Source organism: Anthonomus grandis, chromosome 8 (assembly GCF_022605725.1).
Source record: "Anthonomus grandis grandis chromosome 8, icAntGran1.3, whole genome shotgun sequence".
Classification (NCBI taxonomy): Eukaryota; Metazoa; Arthropoda; class Insecta; order Coleoptera; family Curculionidae; genus Anthonomus; species Anthonomus grandis.
The window spans coordinates 27,189,588-27,209,177 of record NC_065553.1 but is presented as its reverse complement, the minus strand read 5'-3'; the positions used below and the strand labels follow the sequence as shown (position 1 = coordinate 27,209,177).

The 19,590-nt window shown below is 32.1% G+C and overlaps 1 protein-coding gene across 4 annotated transcripts in view; it reads left to right on the top strand.

Annotated features, from left to right (window-relative positions):
• LOC126739392 (E3 ubiquitin-protein ligase MYCBP2) overlaps positions 1 to 19,590 on the top strand; it is a 714,511-nt gene that overhangs the window by 73,508 nt on the left and 621,413 nt on the right. For all 4 annotated transcript variants that reach the window (XM_050445054.1, XM_050445056.1, XM_050445053.1 and 1 more), the window contains exons 15-20: positions 7,051 to 7,213; positions 7,282 to 7,509; positions 12,551 to 12,690; positions 12,749 to 12,873; positions 12,931 to 13,309; positions 16,873 to 17,022. In XM_050445054.1, coding sequence (XP_050301011.1) covers positions 7,051 to 7,213; positions 7,282 to 7,509; positions 12,551 to 12,690; positions 12,749 to 12,873; positions 12,931 to 13,309; positions 16,873 to 17,022 — 1,185 coding nt within the window. The remainder of the gene's footprint in view (positions 1 to 7,050; positions 7,214 to 7,281; positions 7,510 to 12,550; positions 12,691 to 12,748; positions 12,874 to 12,930; positions 13,310 to 16,872; positions 17,023 to 19,590) is intronic.

The window sequence follows — 19,590 nt, the reverse complement described above, 5'->3', positions numbered from 1 at the left end:
TTAAATCGTATCTTAAAAATCGAGTGCATTGTGTTTGTTTAAAAACAGAATTTAGCAATAATATCAAATCCTACTTTTTACCTATGAATGCAGGGGTACCACAGTGATCCATATTGGGGCCACTCTTTTTCTCTGTTTATTTACTTTATCTCCATTATTCTATTCTTTTGGAGATTTTAATATAAATTTTTTAGATTATGAATTTAAGATTAGATTATGAAGAAAAAATTTGATAAATGTTCTTAATGTTTTTATTCTGAGGCAGAAGAATAACTAGAATAACTCAAAGTAATTCTTCTTTAATTGACTTAATGTGTAGTAACTCACCCCATTTACAAGATTTTGGCACGGAAGACATAGATATCTCCGATCATATGTTGATTTATGCAAGCATTGAATTTAATGGCGATATCTCCATTCCTAAGCCTTAAATATTGACCTTTAAATAAAATAAATTTTATTAATTTTCAATGGATCTTGGACGTATAAATTGGAATCATATCTATGCGACATATAATATTGATGATAAAGTAAACTTCATTACAAAATCTATTCTTGATATTTTTAATATTCATGCACCGCTGAGAATAGGTCAATCAACAAATATAGTCCTTGGATGATATTGTCAAACTAATGATTAAATTTCGAAACCAGGCACTAAATCGATATAGACGTACTAAACAAGCTGAGCATTGAAATTATTATAAGCAATTAAGAAATCTAACTACTAACTCGATAAGATTTGAAAAAAAAATTTAAATAGGAAGTTTCAAAATAGTAATGCTAAAGAATAATGGAGTGAATTAAAAAAATTAAATATGTTAGGTTCCAAAACTAATCAAATACCTGATAACTTTAAAAAACCAAACGAACTTAATGATTACTTTACTCAACTCTCTAAAAATGCTTCTATACCAAAACAAGAAACAATTCAGTTTTATCTTATTAATAAATTAACTTATGATTAATTTTCGTTTAACAATGTTATAGAAGAGCAGGTTACTAATATAATACTAAAAATTAAATCAAAAGCTTTTGGAATGGATGATCTGAATATAACATTAATTGTACTTTGCTCTCCTTTTATTACTCCATTCTTGACCCATATCATGAACTGCTGTTTGAGCAAATCATATTTTCCCTAGACTTGGAAGCTTGCAAATCTGCTTCCTTTACCTAAGGTAGCTAATCCGACTGAATTTATCCATTTTCGATCCATTTCAATTTTGCCTGCGCTCTCAAAAGTATTAGAAAAAATAATGAAATATCAAATCAATTTATTTTTAAACAGAAATAGCATTCTTCGTGAGGAACAAACTGGTTTTAGATTGGGATTTAGCTGCAATACTGCTCTTTGTGACATAATAGATGATATAGTCAGTACTCTTGATCAAAACTAAGCAACTGCTTTGGTTCTATTAGATTATACTAAAACGTTCGATATGATAAATCACAAGTTGCTGCTAGCGATTTTAAAATATGTTGGTTTTGAGGAAACCGCTAATAATTTTGTTTCTTCCTATTTAACTGATAGATTTCAAAGGGTAGTTGTAGAGGATATATTTTCTGATTTAGAGCAGGTGGTAGGCGTTCCTCAGGGTTCAATATTGGGACCTTTGTTTTATAGTATCTTTAGTTCAAATATCGTAAAATCCCTGCAATACTGTCAGTATCATCTATACGCTGATGACACGCAAATATACAAGTCTTTTCCCATTAGTAACCCTATTAATGCAAATGCCGATATCAATTATGATTTAAACAAATTATTAACTGTGTCAAATGATCATTGACTTAAAATAAATCCTAGCAAAAGCGTGGCTATATTATTTTGTTCTGCAAATTATCGCACAATTCTCATGGATAGACTGAGCATTAAATTATGGGATATATATATATATATATATATCTTAGATATATCTTAAGGATTCTACGAGGAACTTAGGGCTCATCTTAGATAACCGACTTAAATTTAAGGAATATGAGAGTCTCTGCTTAACAAGAACATTTTCAAAACAAAAATTAATTTACGCACACCGTCATTCACTGACTTCTAAGACTAAAGCCTTATTATGTGAATCTCTAATACTATCAAATTTTCATTTTGCGGATTTGGTCTATGGTCCTCTTTTTGGATGTCGTTGATATAAACCGTATTGAAAAAAAATCAAAAATCTTGCTTACTACATATATATGGAATACGACGAAGACAACCTGTCTCTAATAAGCTAAAAGAATTGGGGTGGCTGAGCATGATTAAAAGACGCCTTTTGCACTCTTTGTGTTTATTTTATAAAATAATAAAATTTAAAAGTCCACGCCCTACTTGTATAATAAGATTAGATTTCGGACGGATGTTCATAATCTAAATGTTCGACGACAATACATTTTCACAGTGCCAAATCATAAAAAACAACTTTTTAACACGTTGACTGCCATGACATTTATATAAAAACCATTCTCAGACGCTATTATGTCAAAATTGAATTTTTGATATTATATGTTATATTTATTTTTTTTTTGTAAAAAAAAAACAACTTTCGAGTTATCTCGTAGTCGGGCGTCTCCGAGCAGAAGTTTCTTGCGGCACCCAACCACGATCTCAAATATGCACAAAGTACAAATGATTGAAGTGTGCAACAGGAACGGAAAAGTTTCTGTGAAACCTAATATAATAAAGGACTACAATGCAGGAATGTCAGGTATCGACCAGTCCAATCAAATGCTAAGTTACTATAGCGCACTAAGAAAAACCATTAGATGGCCGAAAAAGATTGCATTGCATATTTTCGAAAATATATACATAACGCTTACTTGCTGTTTCGTAAATCGACCGGAAGCAGAATAAAATCTTTAAAATTTAGAGAGATGTTTGTGTCTACTATTCTCGGTGATAAAATGCCTAAGTCCAGCAGCGTACAGCAGCGGGATTTTCACTATTTGGAAGATATACCACCAACCGAAAAAAAACAACGACCTACAAGAGCTTGGCGTGTATGTAGTTTGAATAAACTTCGACAAAAAACACGTTATTTCTGTCCTGTTGGTGAAGAAAAACCAGACTTATGTGTGGAAAATTGCTTCAAGGACTACCACCTAAAGTAAAAATGACTAAACAAGATTTTTAAAACAATTTTTTAACTTTTTTTTGTAAACTTCATATTATTATCTTAACTATCTGTAACCACTAGCAATTAAGTTTCCCTATTTTTAAGGCACAGTTTATGTTTTTCCGCTTTTTGTTAACTAAAAACATCTTTAATTTTTTTTGTGTCACTGCATTTTGCTTCCTCTGTACTAAACAAGATGAAAATATAATTTAAAAATGACGCCACAATGTGTTCTACTGGTCTATTGCGGGCGCCCAGCACCACAAATCTCAACGGAAACGCCACGAGTTTACTCGTACTGGGCGCCGTAAAACAGTTAGTCAAAACCGAGATAACTCTTGGCTGGCGACTGGCTATAGATTGCCAACCACGAGTTATCTCGTGCTTGGCAGTCAACGTGTTAAGAAGTCCTATTCATATTTGATCGCATCAACTATAAACAAATTTAAAATACATGATGTCACTGGATCTGTGTTTTAAAAACTATATGAAACAAAACCTTCTCTCTGGTCCCTTTAGATTTATGATTATTATTTTCTTTATAATTTTTTTAGTCCTTATTATGTATTAGCTTATATTAATAGTATCTACTGTTTAAAATTTTATAGTGCTAATTTCCGTAAAGTATTATTAAATATTCTATAGCCTTTTCTTGTCTCAATATTGGATCAGCAGTGCCAATGTATATCATATATTGCCGTTATTTATAGAATCTTGTCAATCCAAGGCTTCAACAGCCCTTTCTTTCATTCAACAAATCATCGATTATTCTTTTTGTTAACAATAAAAATCAAGTAACAGAATTATCTGACACTATTAATATTCAAATAAATGTCACCTCTCTGCCAGTAGTTACTGAAGCGAAAAATTTGGGAATAATTTTTTGATAATGCCCTCTCATTTCAAACTCACATTAAACAAAAACTTGGTATAGTATGTACGCGTTTTTCGTTTTTAGCGTTTTAGCGTTTTTCCAAATTTGTATACCATTTTAAGAAAAAAGATTTTTTTTTGAAAATATAGATTTTTCTTTGATAAATATTCGACACACCGAGTAATAAAAAGTGGAGATCTACCATATCTAAGGGCACTTTTTAGTGACCATACTCACTCTACTAGAAACAAAGCTGATTTTATTATTCGTTTACATAAATCAGCCAATTTCCAAAAATCTTTTAGCTATTTTGCAATACAGATGTGGAATAGTCTTCCACATGATGTAAGACAAATGTCGCCTAACCTTTACAAGGACTGTATTAAATCACGTCTTCTGGAGGAGCAAAGGAGATAATTTAAACTTATTTATTTTAAGCATGTTGATATATTTGTATTGCATATGCTTTAGTGGTTTAAAAAAGCTCCTCATAATTTAATTTTTTTTTGCACTATTTATTTTTTGTTGTTGTTAATGTTCGCCTACCTTATGCATATCTTGAGTTTCCACTAACAATTGAAATTTACATTTCATTACTTTGCTTTTGCTTGGTTCTCGGTGTTCTTTTCTTCTCTTTGCACACTTTTTTCTGTATTTCTTACTCCCTTTCGCGCCTCTTACCTTTAAGATGTATAAATTTCCTTTCTAACTTACACTTTTATATGTCAGAATTATATTTAATTTTATTTTATGTGGTAACCTGGTTCTAATATTTTATATTTGAGCTGTACCTCTATATTACTTGTAAAGTATTGTAGAAAACAGGGCTACTTCACACAAGCTTGTATTCAAACGAGTCTTGTGGATCGGTTATATAATGTGTATATTAGTGTATATAATGTTATACAGTGACCGCCTAAAGTTCCGCATAAATTCGATAAAAATTAGACATGATTTTTTAAGAAAACGTTCGGACCCGTCGATTTTTATTTTAGTTTGCGCATTATTTCACATAAATTTTTGTATACAGGGTGAAACAAAAAAAAAAGATATGACCTCATCGGTAATTTTTTTAAACGGAATGCTATATTTTTATTGCACTTATGAAATATAGACGGAATTCCAAGCAAGTTTCGTATAACACACCTTATCTCAAAACTCAACTGTTTCAGAAATATTTACATTTAACCAACAAGAAAGCAAGTAAGTACGTCTATTTATAAATTAAGATAAAATGGAGGATAAAATGTTATAAACTGTGAAAACTCTTATTAATGTATCAAGTGTTCAAACTAATCCCCATTTACTTCTTGGCAGAAAGCAAGACGGTTTACAAACTCATGTAAAACACTTATTTCGGGTGATATACGTCTAATTTCATTCTATTTTTCAAATCTTCTACGTTGTTTGGCTTCTCAATATAAACTTTACTTTTCAGGTACCCCCATAGAAAATAGTCGCAGGGATTTAGGTCTGGTGACCTGATCGGCCACTCTATTGGCCATCTTCGTCCTATCCATCTTCCTGGGAACACTGTATACAAGTAATTACGGACATCTCGAAAGAAATGTGGCGGTGCTGAAACCACAAATTATCTGTCGGGACAGCAGGGTCTTGTTCGTCTGGGTATAGGGCAGCCAAAGCAGGGATTAAATATTTTTAAGAAAATTCAAATAGCGTTGTCCTGTTAAGTTTTCTTCGAAAAAGTATGGCCCTCTTTCTTTATTTTCCACGATGCTAGCCCAAACATTAATATATTTACGGTACTGTGTATGAGCCTCAGTTGCCCAGTATGGATTTGACACTGACCAGTATCGACAATTTTGCCGATTTACGACACCGTTTAAACAAAAAGTTGCTTCATCCGAAAACAAAACTCGTAACACAAACTGACGGTTATTATTGCAAATGTTCATCATTTGCTCGCAAAATTGGTTTCTTCGATCAGGATCGTCCTCATTTAATTCGTGTATTAGTCTAATTTTATAAGGGTGGTATTCATTTGCTTTTAAGATGCGTCTTACTGACGTTCCGGCTATATTATTATCAACTGAAATTTGTGAAGTTGCATTGTTTGGATTTTCTTCAACGGAGAGCAGAACGTTTAATTTTGTTTCTTCAGAAATTTTTTTGCGACCTGATGTTGGCAAATCCCTAATATGACCTGAAGTTATAAATTTGTGCTCTATTCTAGTAACTGTTGACTGAGAAATAGGATGGTTTGGGTATTTGGCATTAAACAGTTCACTTACTTCTTTTTGCGTGCGCACTCGATACTAGTATGTATACTAGTATCCATAGTATATATCCCCTATACCCTAGCATCATCAAAATTTCAATTCGTTGGGTTTCCGTTAAATTAGCCATAATTTATTCTGATAAAAACTATTAATTTTCGAACTGACAGTGACATTCGAAAATGGAGATTCTTTACGAATGCAACCATGAAAATAGAAACAATTGGCAGTGTTTGTAACATTATTTTTATTCTCGATTTTACCTTAATTTGTAAATAGACCTACTTATTTGTTTTCTTGTTATTTAAATGTAATTTTTCGGAAACAGTTGAGTTTTGAGATAAGTTGTGTTATACAAAACTTGCTTGGAATTTCGCCTATATTTCACAAATGCAATAAAAAATATAGCATTCCATTTAAAAAAATTACCGATGACGTCATATCTTTTTTTTTTCCACCCTGTATACAAAAATGTATGTGAAATAATGCGCAACTTAAAATAAAAATCGACGGGTCCGAGCGTTTTCTCAAAAAATCATGTCTCTAGTTTTTATCAAATTTATGCGGAACTTTAGGCGGTCACTGTATAATCGCGAGGTAGTCCTTATTTGTCATATATTTTTTTTAATTATTATTGTGTTGTAACTATAACTCTGTATCTCGAGAAGAAATAAAAAAGGTTTGAAGTTGAACTTTAAAGATGATCAAATCATGTAAGAACAACATCATTTTATTCCCGTTTCTCTGAATGAGATGGCGTCATTGGCCTGATACTTAATTTTTTTTTTAAATTCACTGTCGTATATAAATAATTGAAAAATCATTTTAGATCATCAGTATTAGCTACACCAACCCACAAAGCGAACAGCACCCGTCAAAACAATTTGCTGGGGACCGTCAAGGAGCAAACGGGTTCCGATGTTGAAAGAGATGCCGCCAGAATTGCTTGTCTGCCGCCAGCAAAGCTTGCACTCCCTTTTGACAGTCCAGTGGTAAGTCTGGTTTTTCTCATTCTTCTTTTGGATGAAATGTATAATTTTTATAACCTTTTCCTATTTAGGTACAAATCGCTTGTGGTCTTCATCACAGCGTTCTGCTGCTTCAAAACGGGCAAGTGTTGACTTTCGGATCCAATTTATATGGGCAGCTCGGTTGCGGGGACATTCTGGCCAAAAGTACTATTCAGCATGTTAGTTTGCCCACTAGTGCGGTACATGTGGCCGCTGGTAGCAACCATACCGTCGTTCTGACAAGCAAAGGGGAAATTTACACTTTTGGAAATTCAGAGGTGAAGATTTTTTTGTTTTCTTTTTTTTATTATTGGATTTTGAGGGATTTTTGTTGTAGTTAAGGAAACCAAAAAATTCAAATTCAAAAGTTTATTGCAGTTTTGAGAGATTATAATTCATATATACTAATATTAATAAAAAAAATAATGCACATAAACTGAAGAAGCTTATATTGTGCTAATAATTGTGGTGGAAGAATGGTGGTTTATTTAAAAAATTGCTTCAGCTATAAAAGAATTCTTTCTGAGTGCAAGGACTTTATTGTAAATATGGATGCAGATCAATATAGTTGAGAGAAAGTTTTTGTAGGTAATTGGTATACAGGTTGGGGAATCGATCATGCAAGCATTTCGTGTGCTCTTCTACTCCCTGGTACGTCGTTGTTTTTCAGTACATTAGTAAGTATCTGACTTTGATTGAGGTAACTGTATTACTTGCAATAAAATTTCGCAAAATATAAAAGTAAAAGTCAAGCATGTCTTAAATTCCATTTTTCGGTTCTGGTCTTAGGGAAATATCTCCTGCCTTTTGGAATATTTAAAACATTTGTACCCATGTTTTTTCCAATTACTGGCAACAGTTTTATGATTTATACCCACTTCCTCTTCTACTTGATCCACTTTTAGGGCAGCATATTTCCTAGTCATTCTTGCTTCTGGACCCTTTCGATAGAAGGAAGACGTCTTAAAATTCTAAACCACATTAAAAATTGTTATTTCAAAAGGAATCGGTCGTAACCTTACGTATTCATAGTTCTCCAAGTATATTGCCCCTTTACCCCCGATTCAGATATATATTTATTTTTTTGCCAATTTAGAAAATATGTTTTTTTTTATTTTTTTGCATTTTCTGATAATATAATTTTGTTGGACAATTTTAAGGTAAATCTCTTTAACCAAAATTACCAAATTTTCAATTTTCAATCTCAAGCAGACCTTGCCTGCAAAATAATAAAAATGTTGTTGAATCTGGAGTTAAATGTTCAAGTTTCTGATCACATGCTAGTTTACTGAAAATTTAAATTATCAAAGGAAGGTTTAGAAACCCACTCTTTTAATTACAGAAGTTTGAACAGTATTATCACCGATGTCTTTTTGAAAGATGTATGAGTCTCGCCTTAGTTTTTTATGCATGTACAAGGAAAATATAAACCATATCAGCTGCATGCACTAAATGAGTTTCGACGAACTAAATATATGATTAGACCTACTGCAAATGACTTAACTTAAATTTTAAATTTAGTACTTTAAACTTTTAATTTTTCTTCATTGAAGAAAATCTCGTCTTCGGTATTTTCAAAAACATCAGAACTAACTCATTTGGTATAGGTTAACTAAATGCCACCCTCATATTGTTGGCATATAAGGTTATTTTCCATTAAAGTGGAAGCAAGCAAATATAACATCTGTTCCTAAGATTTCTCGACCGACTGAATTTATCATTTGAAATTCATTTTAGTTTTGCCCACTTTTTCTTCTTCTTTCAAGAAAAAGTTATGGAAGGTCAGATGTCTACCGTTTTTTTAAATGCGATTCATCACTTCCAATGAAGCAATCGAGTTTTCATCCAGATCTGATCCGATCATACTTTTAGAGCCCTTAATAGCAACAGTGCGTCAATACTAGTGATGATAGATTTTACCAAGGCATTCGACATGGTAAATTATGAAATATTTTAATCAATTTTACACTTTATTGGTTTTGATAAAAATTCCATTGCTCTTCTTTCCTTATTTCTTATTAATCGAGTACATATGTTATTCTAAAAGAAAAAAACGTCTTCATTTTTGTAAGCGCTGTATCACAGGCTAGTATACCAGAGCCGTTGTTATATTACTTGTATACATCTCAATTTAAAAAATCACTTAAATCTTATTAAGATCATATACAGGGTGTTCATTTGAAAAATTCCTTCTCTCGACAAAACCCACCACGGATTTATCGAAAACCACTATCACCACAAAAAAAAACGCCGAAATACGTCAAAAGGTTTGTCAAGGGGGACAACTTTCTAACCTAAAATCAGAGAAAAACAAACCACCGAGAAGCGACAAAACCCGCATTTACCGTTGATTTTCTGGGGTCCAATTTTGGTGCCCTTGAGCGGGCTTAAATGACTGGCGCTACATATAAAGTAACGGAGAAAAATCGTTTTGGCAATTTAATAGTTCCGTACACGGAGAGAAATACGACAATTAATAGATTAAAAATTTTATTAGGAATTTGAAATCAAAACTATTACATTATTTTACTGTTGGTATAGTTAAGTTATAGGTATACCTAAACTATACCGGGTGACACAGGAAATAGGGAACACGCAACAACTTTTTTATTTTTCAAGATAAACAAATGTATGAAAAAATAAACTGGGTGTCCCATTTAAAATAAGAAAGTTCGTGTCATTTCCGGTTCAACCGGAAGTGATCAAAAATAATACGTCAAAATATGCCTTTATAACCATTCTATTGACATACCAAATTTCATTTCTTTATCTTGAAAAATAAAAAAGTTATTGCGTGTTCCCTTTTTCCTGTGTCACCCGGTATAGTGCCAACTATAAAAATTACCATTTAGGATAAATAATGGAAAACAAAAAATCTTCTAAACAAACTTTTATTTTTTGAGGAAATAATATTGGCCCATTGTATAATGAAACACAAAAATACATTGGCAATAATTAAATTAAACCTAGGTACATTTATACATTCCGCAAAATTTTTAGTTTCCGAACATTTTTATCTTTATTTGTTTTTAAGACCCTATTATTATATTTAATGGTGTAAAATATTTTCAACCTTATAAATAATTTTAAGATAAAGGTTTTTGGAAAATGTGCACAAGGGTGTTCATAATTAATAGTTTTCCACACCCTGTCTTTAAATGACATCCACGAAAAGCACAGGTATAAGGCATATTATAAAAGTTTTTAATAAAATAAAGAGCACAATGATAACACACACAAAAAATAAAGACAGAGAAAAATCCAGGCAACACTTGACTAGACTGAACTAGGCGTCGAATATTACCGGACTAACCGACGGCTGGCAGGGGACCGGCAATAAGACAGGTATACCAAATAAGCTCGCACATGCGCAAGAAAAATCGGTCCCGGCTTTGTCCCTTCTCGGTGGTTTGTTTTTCTCTGCTAAAATTACTTCACCCTCTTTCACCCATTGCCCCCCAGGGTCATCCCCTTCAAAATTTTAAACGGCAAGGGGTATCGAGTAATAGCTTGTTCAAAAGGTCTTTCAAAGTCTTTTATTCTAATAACGTTTGATTTTTTTAAATCGTCCGATTCGTTTTCGAGAAAATTAGAAAAATCTTTGTTTATCTTAATTTGTTCAGATAGAAAACAAAAACATGAAAATATCAGTTTTTATTTCAATAAGTGTTCAAAATGTTGCCTAAAGCTAGTAAAATCATATCTAACTAACAGGTCACAGGTAGTCAATAGACATATAAGTCAGAAGATATGTCCTCGGACCGTCTCCATGTCAGTGCTGGAGCGCCGCAGGGAAGTATATTGGGACCTCTGCTCTATACGATCTATACATCCAACTTTATTAATGACCTTAAATTTTGTAACTACCACCTTTATGCGGATGACACTCAATTATATTATTAATTTTTTTCAAATGAACTAGATGTTGCTAATGAGCGCATAAATCTTGACCTAAAGAGTATTGCATTAACTTCCGCCAAACACCAACTAAAAATTAACCCTTTAAAGTCGAAATTCATCTTATTTGGTAATAATGTCTCAAGAAGAGCCGTCCAAAAACGCTTGAATCTCCAAATCGACAATGTTGTTATTCCTTGTGTGACTTACGCGAAATTTTTAGGTTTGGATATTGTCAGCGATTTGCGGTTCCGGAATCACATCACTCAAAAGTTAAAAAATGCCTATTCAACGCTTCGCCTTATTTAGTCTAGTCTTCATCTTCTGCAAAAGGACAAAAATTTTGGTATGCGATTGTCTAGTGCTAAGCCACTTTAACCATTGTGACGGGCCATGTCTTGCTAATTTTGAAGCAAGACGTATTCAAAAAGTTCAAAATTCATGTTTACGTCTAATTAATCCGTAGACATGAACTTATTACACCTTTAACTTATTACACGCAGAGCAAAGTGGCTAAATATGTACAATCGTCGAAAGCTGCACACAAATGTTTTTTTGTTTTAAGATTCTTACAACTAAAACACCTGATTATTTATTTAAGAAGCTTGAATTTAGGGTAGATGTGCGCGGTCGTCCTCTGCGTTATAATCATAGAGTCTCTATTCCTAGGCATCGTAAAGAAATCTTTGAAAGATCTTTTTCACATACTGCGGCCAAAGTTATAAATTTATTACCGCAAACGTTACTTGATTCTTCCTTAGTTACTTTTAGAAGAGACTTTAAAAAACTTTTAATCTATGAACCAATAGGCGACTAGCTAAAGTTAGTAGGTGATCTTGACCTATTTGCTTATAGCGATATATATGATTTTAAATGATCTTGGCCGTTGATATAGACCTTACTCTCATGTCACTTTTCACATATTTGTTTTACTTCTTAATTTTTACTTTAGTTTTTTTTTTCTTTCTTAATTATTTTACATTAATTATAAAAATGTATAATGTCATATGTACTGTTGCCCAATTGTGAGGGTTTGTAATTGATTATAATTGTAATAACAATCAGTATACTTATACATTTTCCTATTGAAATGATTTGTTGTATTCTGAAATTTTAGGCACTTAAAATTTAGAGTATTATAAAATTTAAGTTAGGTTAGAAAGTAAGAGCCTTTTAGGACATTTACATTTTTTAATTAATTCTTTAATTTTAGATACATTATCTTAAGCAAAATCTTTTGTCCTAATAAAAACATTTATTATTATTATTATTATTACATTACAGTATATTTCAGGAATATTTATCAAGATATGTAAATTCTTTTAATTTTCATAGCATATTATTGCGTCATTTTTGTATTTCAATTTAAATGTATTTTCATTGGTCCTCATTTCCAAAATAACTTTTCAAAAAATATTTTAGAAGGGACAACTGGGCCGTCTACCAACAGTAACCAATCAAGATAATAACCAGCATGGTCAGGGATCCAGTAGTTCCAGATATAACAACCCAAGAACACCTTGGTACAGTATACCAGCAGCCATACCCAATGTAGGACCTAGGTAGGGTATTAACTGAAATGAAATTATATTGATTAAGTTAATAGAACCATGTTTCTAGGCATGGCAGAAGAGCGACATGGGTGGGAGCTTCAGGCGACCAAACATTTTTAAAATTAGACGAAAGCCTTATTAACTCAGTCAGCATTGCCAAATCCACCGTCTCAGCCAACAAACATTCTATTAGTAAGAGCCCTGTTAAACTAAAAAAATTAATTTATCAATATCTAAAACAAATTTCAGTATTATTCCCAAACCACGACGCTTCATCCAGAAACTTTAAGCTGCTAGTAATCAATAAAAAAGACGGAAATTGCAACTCGTTTAAAGGTCCAGAACAAGTGGATTTCTCATCAAAAATGGTCTGTATGGACCCCATTTACAATATCCTTTGGTCCTACAAAGTGGAAGCCCATGAGGTTTCCTGCTACAATATCATCGCTTCAGAATTACAAAATGTCACCTCTAACGAGTGTACTCAGCTGCAAAAAGTAGAGCATAGAGTTCTGTCAGACATTAAGGTTATTGAAGATAAAAGTTTAACAGATAAACAGCAAAGTTTGAATATGATACTTAGTCCTGAATTGGCGTTGCCGGTTAGCACTAATTGTCAGGTTACCAGGTAAGAAACGTTTTACTTAAGAGTTTTTTTTGCAGTATTTGTATTATGCGTTTAAACTTTTTAAGAGTTTTTTCTTATATTGAATAGAAAGAGCAGTATCTTATAAAATGTTACAATAATTAAAAAGGGATAAAATGAGAGTGTCACAAGAGTGACATTTCTTATTTCGCGCTCGTTTTCTTGTATTTATTGGACAGTCTGCAGTTCAATCCATTATGGATGATCGCGGCTTATGAAATTCTTGACGGTAGTTAAGTAAAAACTAATATATGCTTGTGCACCATTGATTGGAAACCACATGTCTTGGGATTAGGGAAACATCCGCTAAAAGTGGTGGCAATTGTTCAATTGGGAACAGTAGGTAATTATCTGCATTTAATCTCAGAAGAAGAATATAAAGAACAATCAAAGCAAATCATCGATTAAGTCAGCCCAAATATTCACAAAATAATTATGCTAAAAGTTAAATATGCTTTGGAATTTTCTATTTCCCATCTATGACAGATTGTTCTGAAGATTTAAAAAGGTAACTGAAACTGTCTCATGATCCAGGTACAATAAACTAGACTAGAATCATAGTCTTCATCAAGCAAACACTGCACCTTCAGATAATGATACAGAAGTACTTTCACGTTTTAAAATTTGGCAAACAGTTATTTGTGGTACTTTTTAAATTGTCTGCTAAGTAGACGTAGATTCATAGTAGGATATCTAGAGACATTATTTAATACTTGTGGATCTAGATCTGCCAAAAAATTTACTCTTGTATCAGAAGAAGTGACGTAATCCACATTCTTAAAACTATTCCTTCATTAACAAAAATGTTCACAAAATGTAATGGAGTATGCCTCTATTTGGAAATCGATGTAAGTATTCTCTAATTGCTCCCTGTGCATTGCTGTTACAATAACCAAAAATAAAATGCAAATTCAATTATACCATATAGAGGTACATTAAAGTCACCCATAATAATAAGTTTTTGATTAAGAATTTCATCATGCATACATGTTGTTCCTATAAACTGCTCAAGGTAGTATGTAGGTAGTATGATGAAACTATGAAATATTTATACTAAAAAATTATTGCTGTACTTTGTCTTATCCCTAAATGAGTAAGTTATTAGGGTAAAATGAATGGAAAAATAGTTATAGAGAATAATAAAGATAATATACAGAATTATAAAAGGATATGCAAGCAGTCAACGATTGCTAAGATCCTTGATGAATCGGTGACCATACAGTTCTAATCTTAATACGTATCATTATACCAGGAAACAAAGCTTTTGTCACTCCACATATACAAATTTGCTTGAACACCAAAAGTTTTGATAGAGTAAATAATTCCTTGCTTCTGAGCAAACTCCAATATTTTGGTTTTAGAGAACCTATTCGAACGTAGCAAAATTTTATCTTAAATCTTAATAACTCTGAATTAAGGCTTAAGAAATCGTTTTCTTTTCAGATGTAATTTTCACAGAACAAAGTATGGTTGCTATATCCCAATTTCCAGAATGCGAAGGTCTTTTATAAATAAATATTTTAATGGATTAGTATCTTGGAGACAATAAAAAGTTGAGAAACTCTGTAATAATATCAGATTTCTCGGAGATAGTAGCACACATATACAGTGCATCCGTAAAGTAGCGGATAAATTCATTAAAAATTAAATAGACTGAAAAAAATGCCCGAATCCGTCGATTTTAATATTGGCTTTAAGGTTTTTCTACGTGGAAATTAAATATACAGGGTGCCTCAAAAAAAAAGGTATGACGTCATCAATATGTGTTTTAAACGGAAACCGCCATTTTTTAATGCAGAATCAGAAAAAAACGCATTTTTTTACAAAGAATATGGTGCAAATGAATAGTGGTTACATAAGCAATTTTGAACGAAAATGATGATAAAATGTAAAATTAAAGAAATACCTATCTTTAAGTTTAAATGGTGGTATGTTAGATTTTTAGCTGTTGTCTTTGTTGTCAGTGTCAAAAAGTGAATGTATTTTGGTGTAACTATTTAAAGTATTTTTACATTTGCAAGTGGTGTTTATTCTTTTTGAGAAGCGAGTGTCATCCTGCATTTTATTAGTAACTACACTTTATTACCTACTGTTATTGTATGAAATATGAGAAAATTAACCGAACGTGAAAAAATCAATATCTTGTGCATGATTGGTTTCGGAGATATGTCGCGTACTCAAAAGGAGGTGGGTCAGTTGTTTAATGCAACTTATCCTGATCGGTCGCCTATTAGCCAAAGCATGATAAGCAGAGTTGAAGCAAAGTTTCGTGAATTCGGGAATGTTCGAGATACTCAAAAAGCTGGTTGGGGTTTTATACCTGAAGAAGATGAGATTAACGTTCTGTTAACGGTCCAAGATAAACCCAAAGCAATAATCACAGGCACGGCTTCTAATGTTAATTTATCGCGACCTACTGTGCATAACGTATTGAAGAAAGCAAAGTTCCACGCTTACAAATTAATCTTAATGATTTTTTTTTAATTAATAATTTATGATTTAATTTTTTAATTAATGATTTAAGAAATGAATTTTGTGAGCAAATGCAGCAATTATGTAATGATAACGATAATTTTGTAAAACGCATAATATTTTCTGACGAAGCAACGTTTACTCTAAACGGCTATATGAACAGACAGAATTGTCGACTGAAAACCCTCATTGGTTCACAGAATGTCATACACAACACCCACAAAAATAGGTGTCAAATCAGGTGCAGTATAGTGAATGAAGAGTTTTAGGACCTTGCTTTTTTGATGACCCTCTCACTGGTGATAGGTATTTGGACTTTCTTCAAAATGGTCTTATCCACGCTCTGATAACTTTGTATCCGGATTTGGAAGAACCCGACATGCACCAACGTGATCTTTTTTTTTTTTCAGCAAGATGGAGCCCCGTCAGACTATGCTTTACCCGTTCGCAATTATCTACATGAAGTTTTTCCAACTCGTTTGATAGGTAGACGAGGATTCATTGAATGGCCACCCAGATCCCTAGATTTAACTATCATCGATTACTTTTTATAAGAATACTTAAAAGTAAAGTGTATGTCACTAAACCAGCGGGTTTAGAAGATTTAAAAGAACAAATACGCCAGGAAAGTAGAAATATTACTCCAGATGTCATTGACAACGTTCAAAAAGAATTTTTAAATCGCCTGGGTTATTGTCAGGTTGTTAACGGTGCTCATTTAATTTAGATAGGTATTTCTTCAATTTTACATTTTCATTTTTCGTTCAAAATTGCCTATGTAACCACTATTCATTTGTACCATATCCTTTGTAAAAAAATGCGTTCTTTCTGGTTCTGCATTAAAAAATGGTGTTTTCTATTTAAAAAACCTATTGATGACTTCATATCTTCTTTTTAAGTCACTCTGTATATGTAATTTCTACGTAGAAAAACCCTAAACCAAATATTAAAATCGACATGTTCAAGCATTTTTTTCAAAAACCGTCCATTTCATTTTCATTGAATTTATCTGCTACTTTACGGATGCACTGTACAAATTAGAATATTAATATGAATTTATGAATTAATTGCAGATTTCAAGCTGCGCTCAACTTAATTTGTTGCTTGGACACGCTGACCATAGCCCACGATCTTCAAATCACCGCGGTTAAAGAAGAGGTGGACGAGAGGCAAATGGTGACCGGAAAACAATATTCTAAAGAAGATTTCCAAGCTGTTAACAGGTATTGGCATATAATCTTGTTTATATTGTAACCAAATAAATAAAACAGTTGAAAGAAATGGTTTTGAACTTAAAACATTGAAAGGCTAGAATTAGCATTGGCGTGGAACTATTGGCAGTTTGTTTTCTTGCAACATCTCTGATGCAATGATGCCAAATGCTTATGCAATGGCAAAAAAATTAATAATAATAAATATTATATCATAAAAAATTGTCACTTATTTTGACAGGCACAAAACAATACTACTGTTCCTCTTTAATAAAATATGAAGCATTTGAAAAAAAAATTAGTTAAGTGAATGCAGATAACACATATTAGAGAAAAAGGCAACATCTCAACGCCGCTTGATCGCATTATTGATTCCACCGACACAAGAAATCTCTATCAGTGCCGTCGTCAAAAAAATATTTACATGATAAATATTTATTAATAATAGATTATGATCCCCTATTCTACGTTTAAGATGATGTTTCTCCCTTGAAATGATGTTACGACAGTATCGGTAGAATTCTATTTACTTGTGAAAACATCGGCTTGAATCGCATTTTTCTCATGGTGCGGTATAAACGGCACAAGTTTTTACTAACTTAACGAATGACAAAAACACTCAAATGAAACCTTTTTCTTTTTTTAACCAAAAACTAAAGAAAAACACATAAATGAAATTAACATTATTATATGTGTCAATATACAGGGTGTCCCGAAAGTAATGGGACATATAACAACAGTAGATTCCTTACGTCAAATTAATGTGATTGAGGTCAACTTGCCTTATCTTAAATTTAATAGTAACTGAAATACAGGGTGTCAAAGTATTATTTGATTTATTTTATTTGTTTTTTTCTCCTAGGTCCTGAACCAAATAACATACTGACATAAAATTTAGAACATACGAGTCTTTTAAAAAGAAAAAGGAAATTTCGTATACAGTTTTCGTGTTTTCGGTAGAGGGCACTCGTTGCGTTAGTTTTTACTTTTTTAAATCCCCTAACTTTTTTGCACCTCCGTATATTGATTTGAAAAGTAACAAAATAATTACCTTTTTTAATATTACGTAAAAAATGTATACCTTATTAAAGTCGCTAGGAGCAACCATTTTCGAAATAATTGCACTTTTAGGTTTTCATAATATGTGAATGACTTAAATTTACTAGATTTTTAGCAATGCAATCCTAAATAAAATAAAATTAATACCTACCTAAAAGATTCATGATATTTATGTAAAATTAGAATAAATACTAAATAAAAAAATATTACGACTTTTTTGTTAATTTTTATATCATAACCAAAGTAAATGATATTTTTTTTTAATATTTTATTTTCAAACAAATATACCAAAAACAAAATAAACAAAAAAACATACAAATAATGCTACTATAACAACTGTTCAAAATGCCTTCCATTAACTTCAATGCATTTTCAAATACGTTTAACAAATGACTGCCGTATTTTAAAAAGAAAATCCTCATTATTTTTTAACATATTTACAGTAATTACACATTTCTCCCTAAATGAACCTAAATGAACTAAATGTAAAATTACACATTTTTACATTTAGTTCATTTAGGGTCTTTAGTACTTATTACATTTAGTCCATGGGGTTTAAGTCTGGACTACGCGCAGGCCAAAGCAAAGATCCTCCACGGCCAATCCAACGTTCGGGATATTTTTAGTCAATAATTAAGTAATTACGCACCTGTCGAGAAAAATGCCCCCCCCCCCCTCATCTTGCATAAAATAGAATTGAAAGATTTCGTCCATTATCTCAAAAAGACCTATGTAAGTAGAGAAAAAAATAAAAACTCTAAGTCTCTCTAAAATATATATATATTTGGAGACCGAGACTTAGGGTTTTTATTTTTTCTCTACTTGCATAAAATACATGTTTTGCCTAACATTTAATGGCATATCTTCTAAAAGACCTCCAAGTTCATTTCATAAGAAATTTGGAAATGAGGACTGACAACTGAATAGGGGTTTTCAGTATCTCACATATGAGCATTTCTAAAGTTTAATACGCCGCGTCTAGTAAATGTAGCCTCGTCTGTGAATAACACTCTGCTAATAAGCATTGGATCTGCGTTTTGCATATTTTTAACTGATGACAAAACTGCAATCTCGCTGGCAAATCTAGTGGGATCAAACACTGAACTAGTGTAAAGTGGTATGGATAGAGGCCTTCTTTCTGAAGTACTTTACCAACACATGATTTGCTTATACCCATAGTTGCCGCTATTCGCCTAGTACTTAACCCGGGATTTTCTGCTACGCGGACTAAAATTTCTTCTTCTTGTTCTTGGGCAATTGGGTGGCCCAAAACAGGCATTTTTGGCCGAAATGATCCAGTTTCTCCTAGTCGGCTATAAATTCTTATAAAATAAATATTATTTAAAATTTTTTTTTTGAAAAATGGTGATTATGTCAAAAATGGTTGCTCCTAGCGGCTTAAATAAGGTATAATTTTTTTATGTAAAATTAAAAAAGGAATTTATTTTGATACTTTTTGAACCAATATACGGGGCTGAAAAAAAGTTAGGGGTTCTAAAGAAGTAAGAACTAACGCAACGA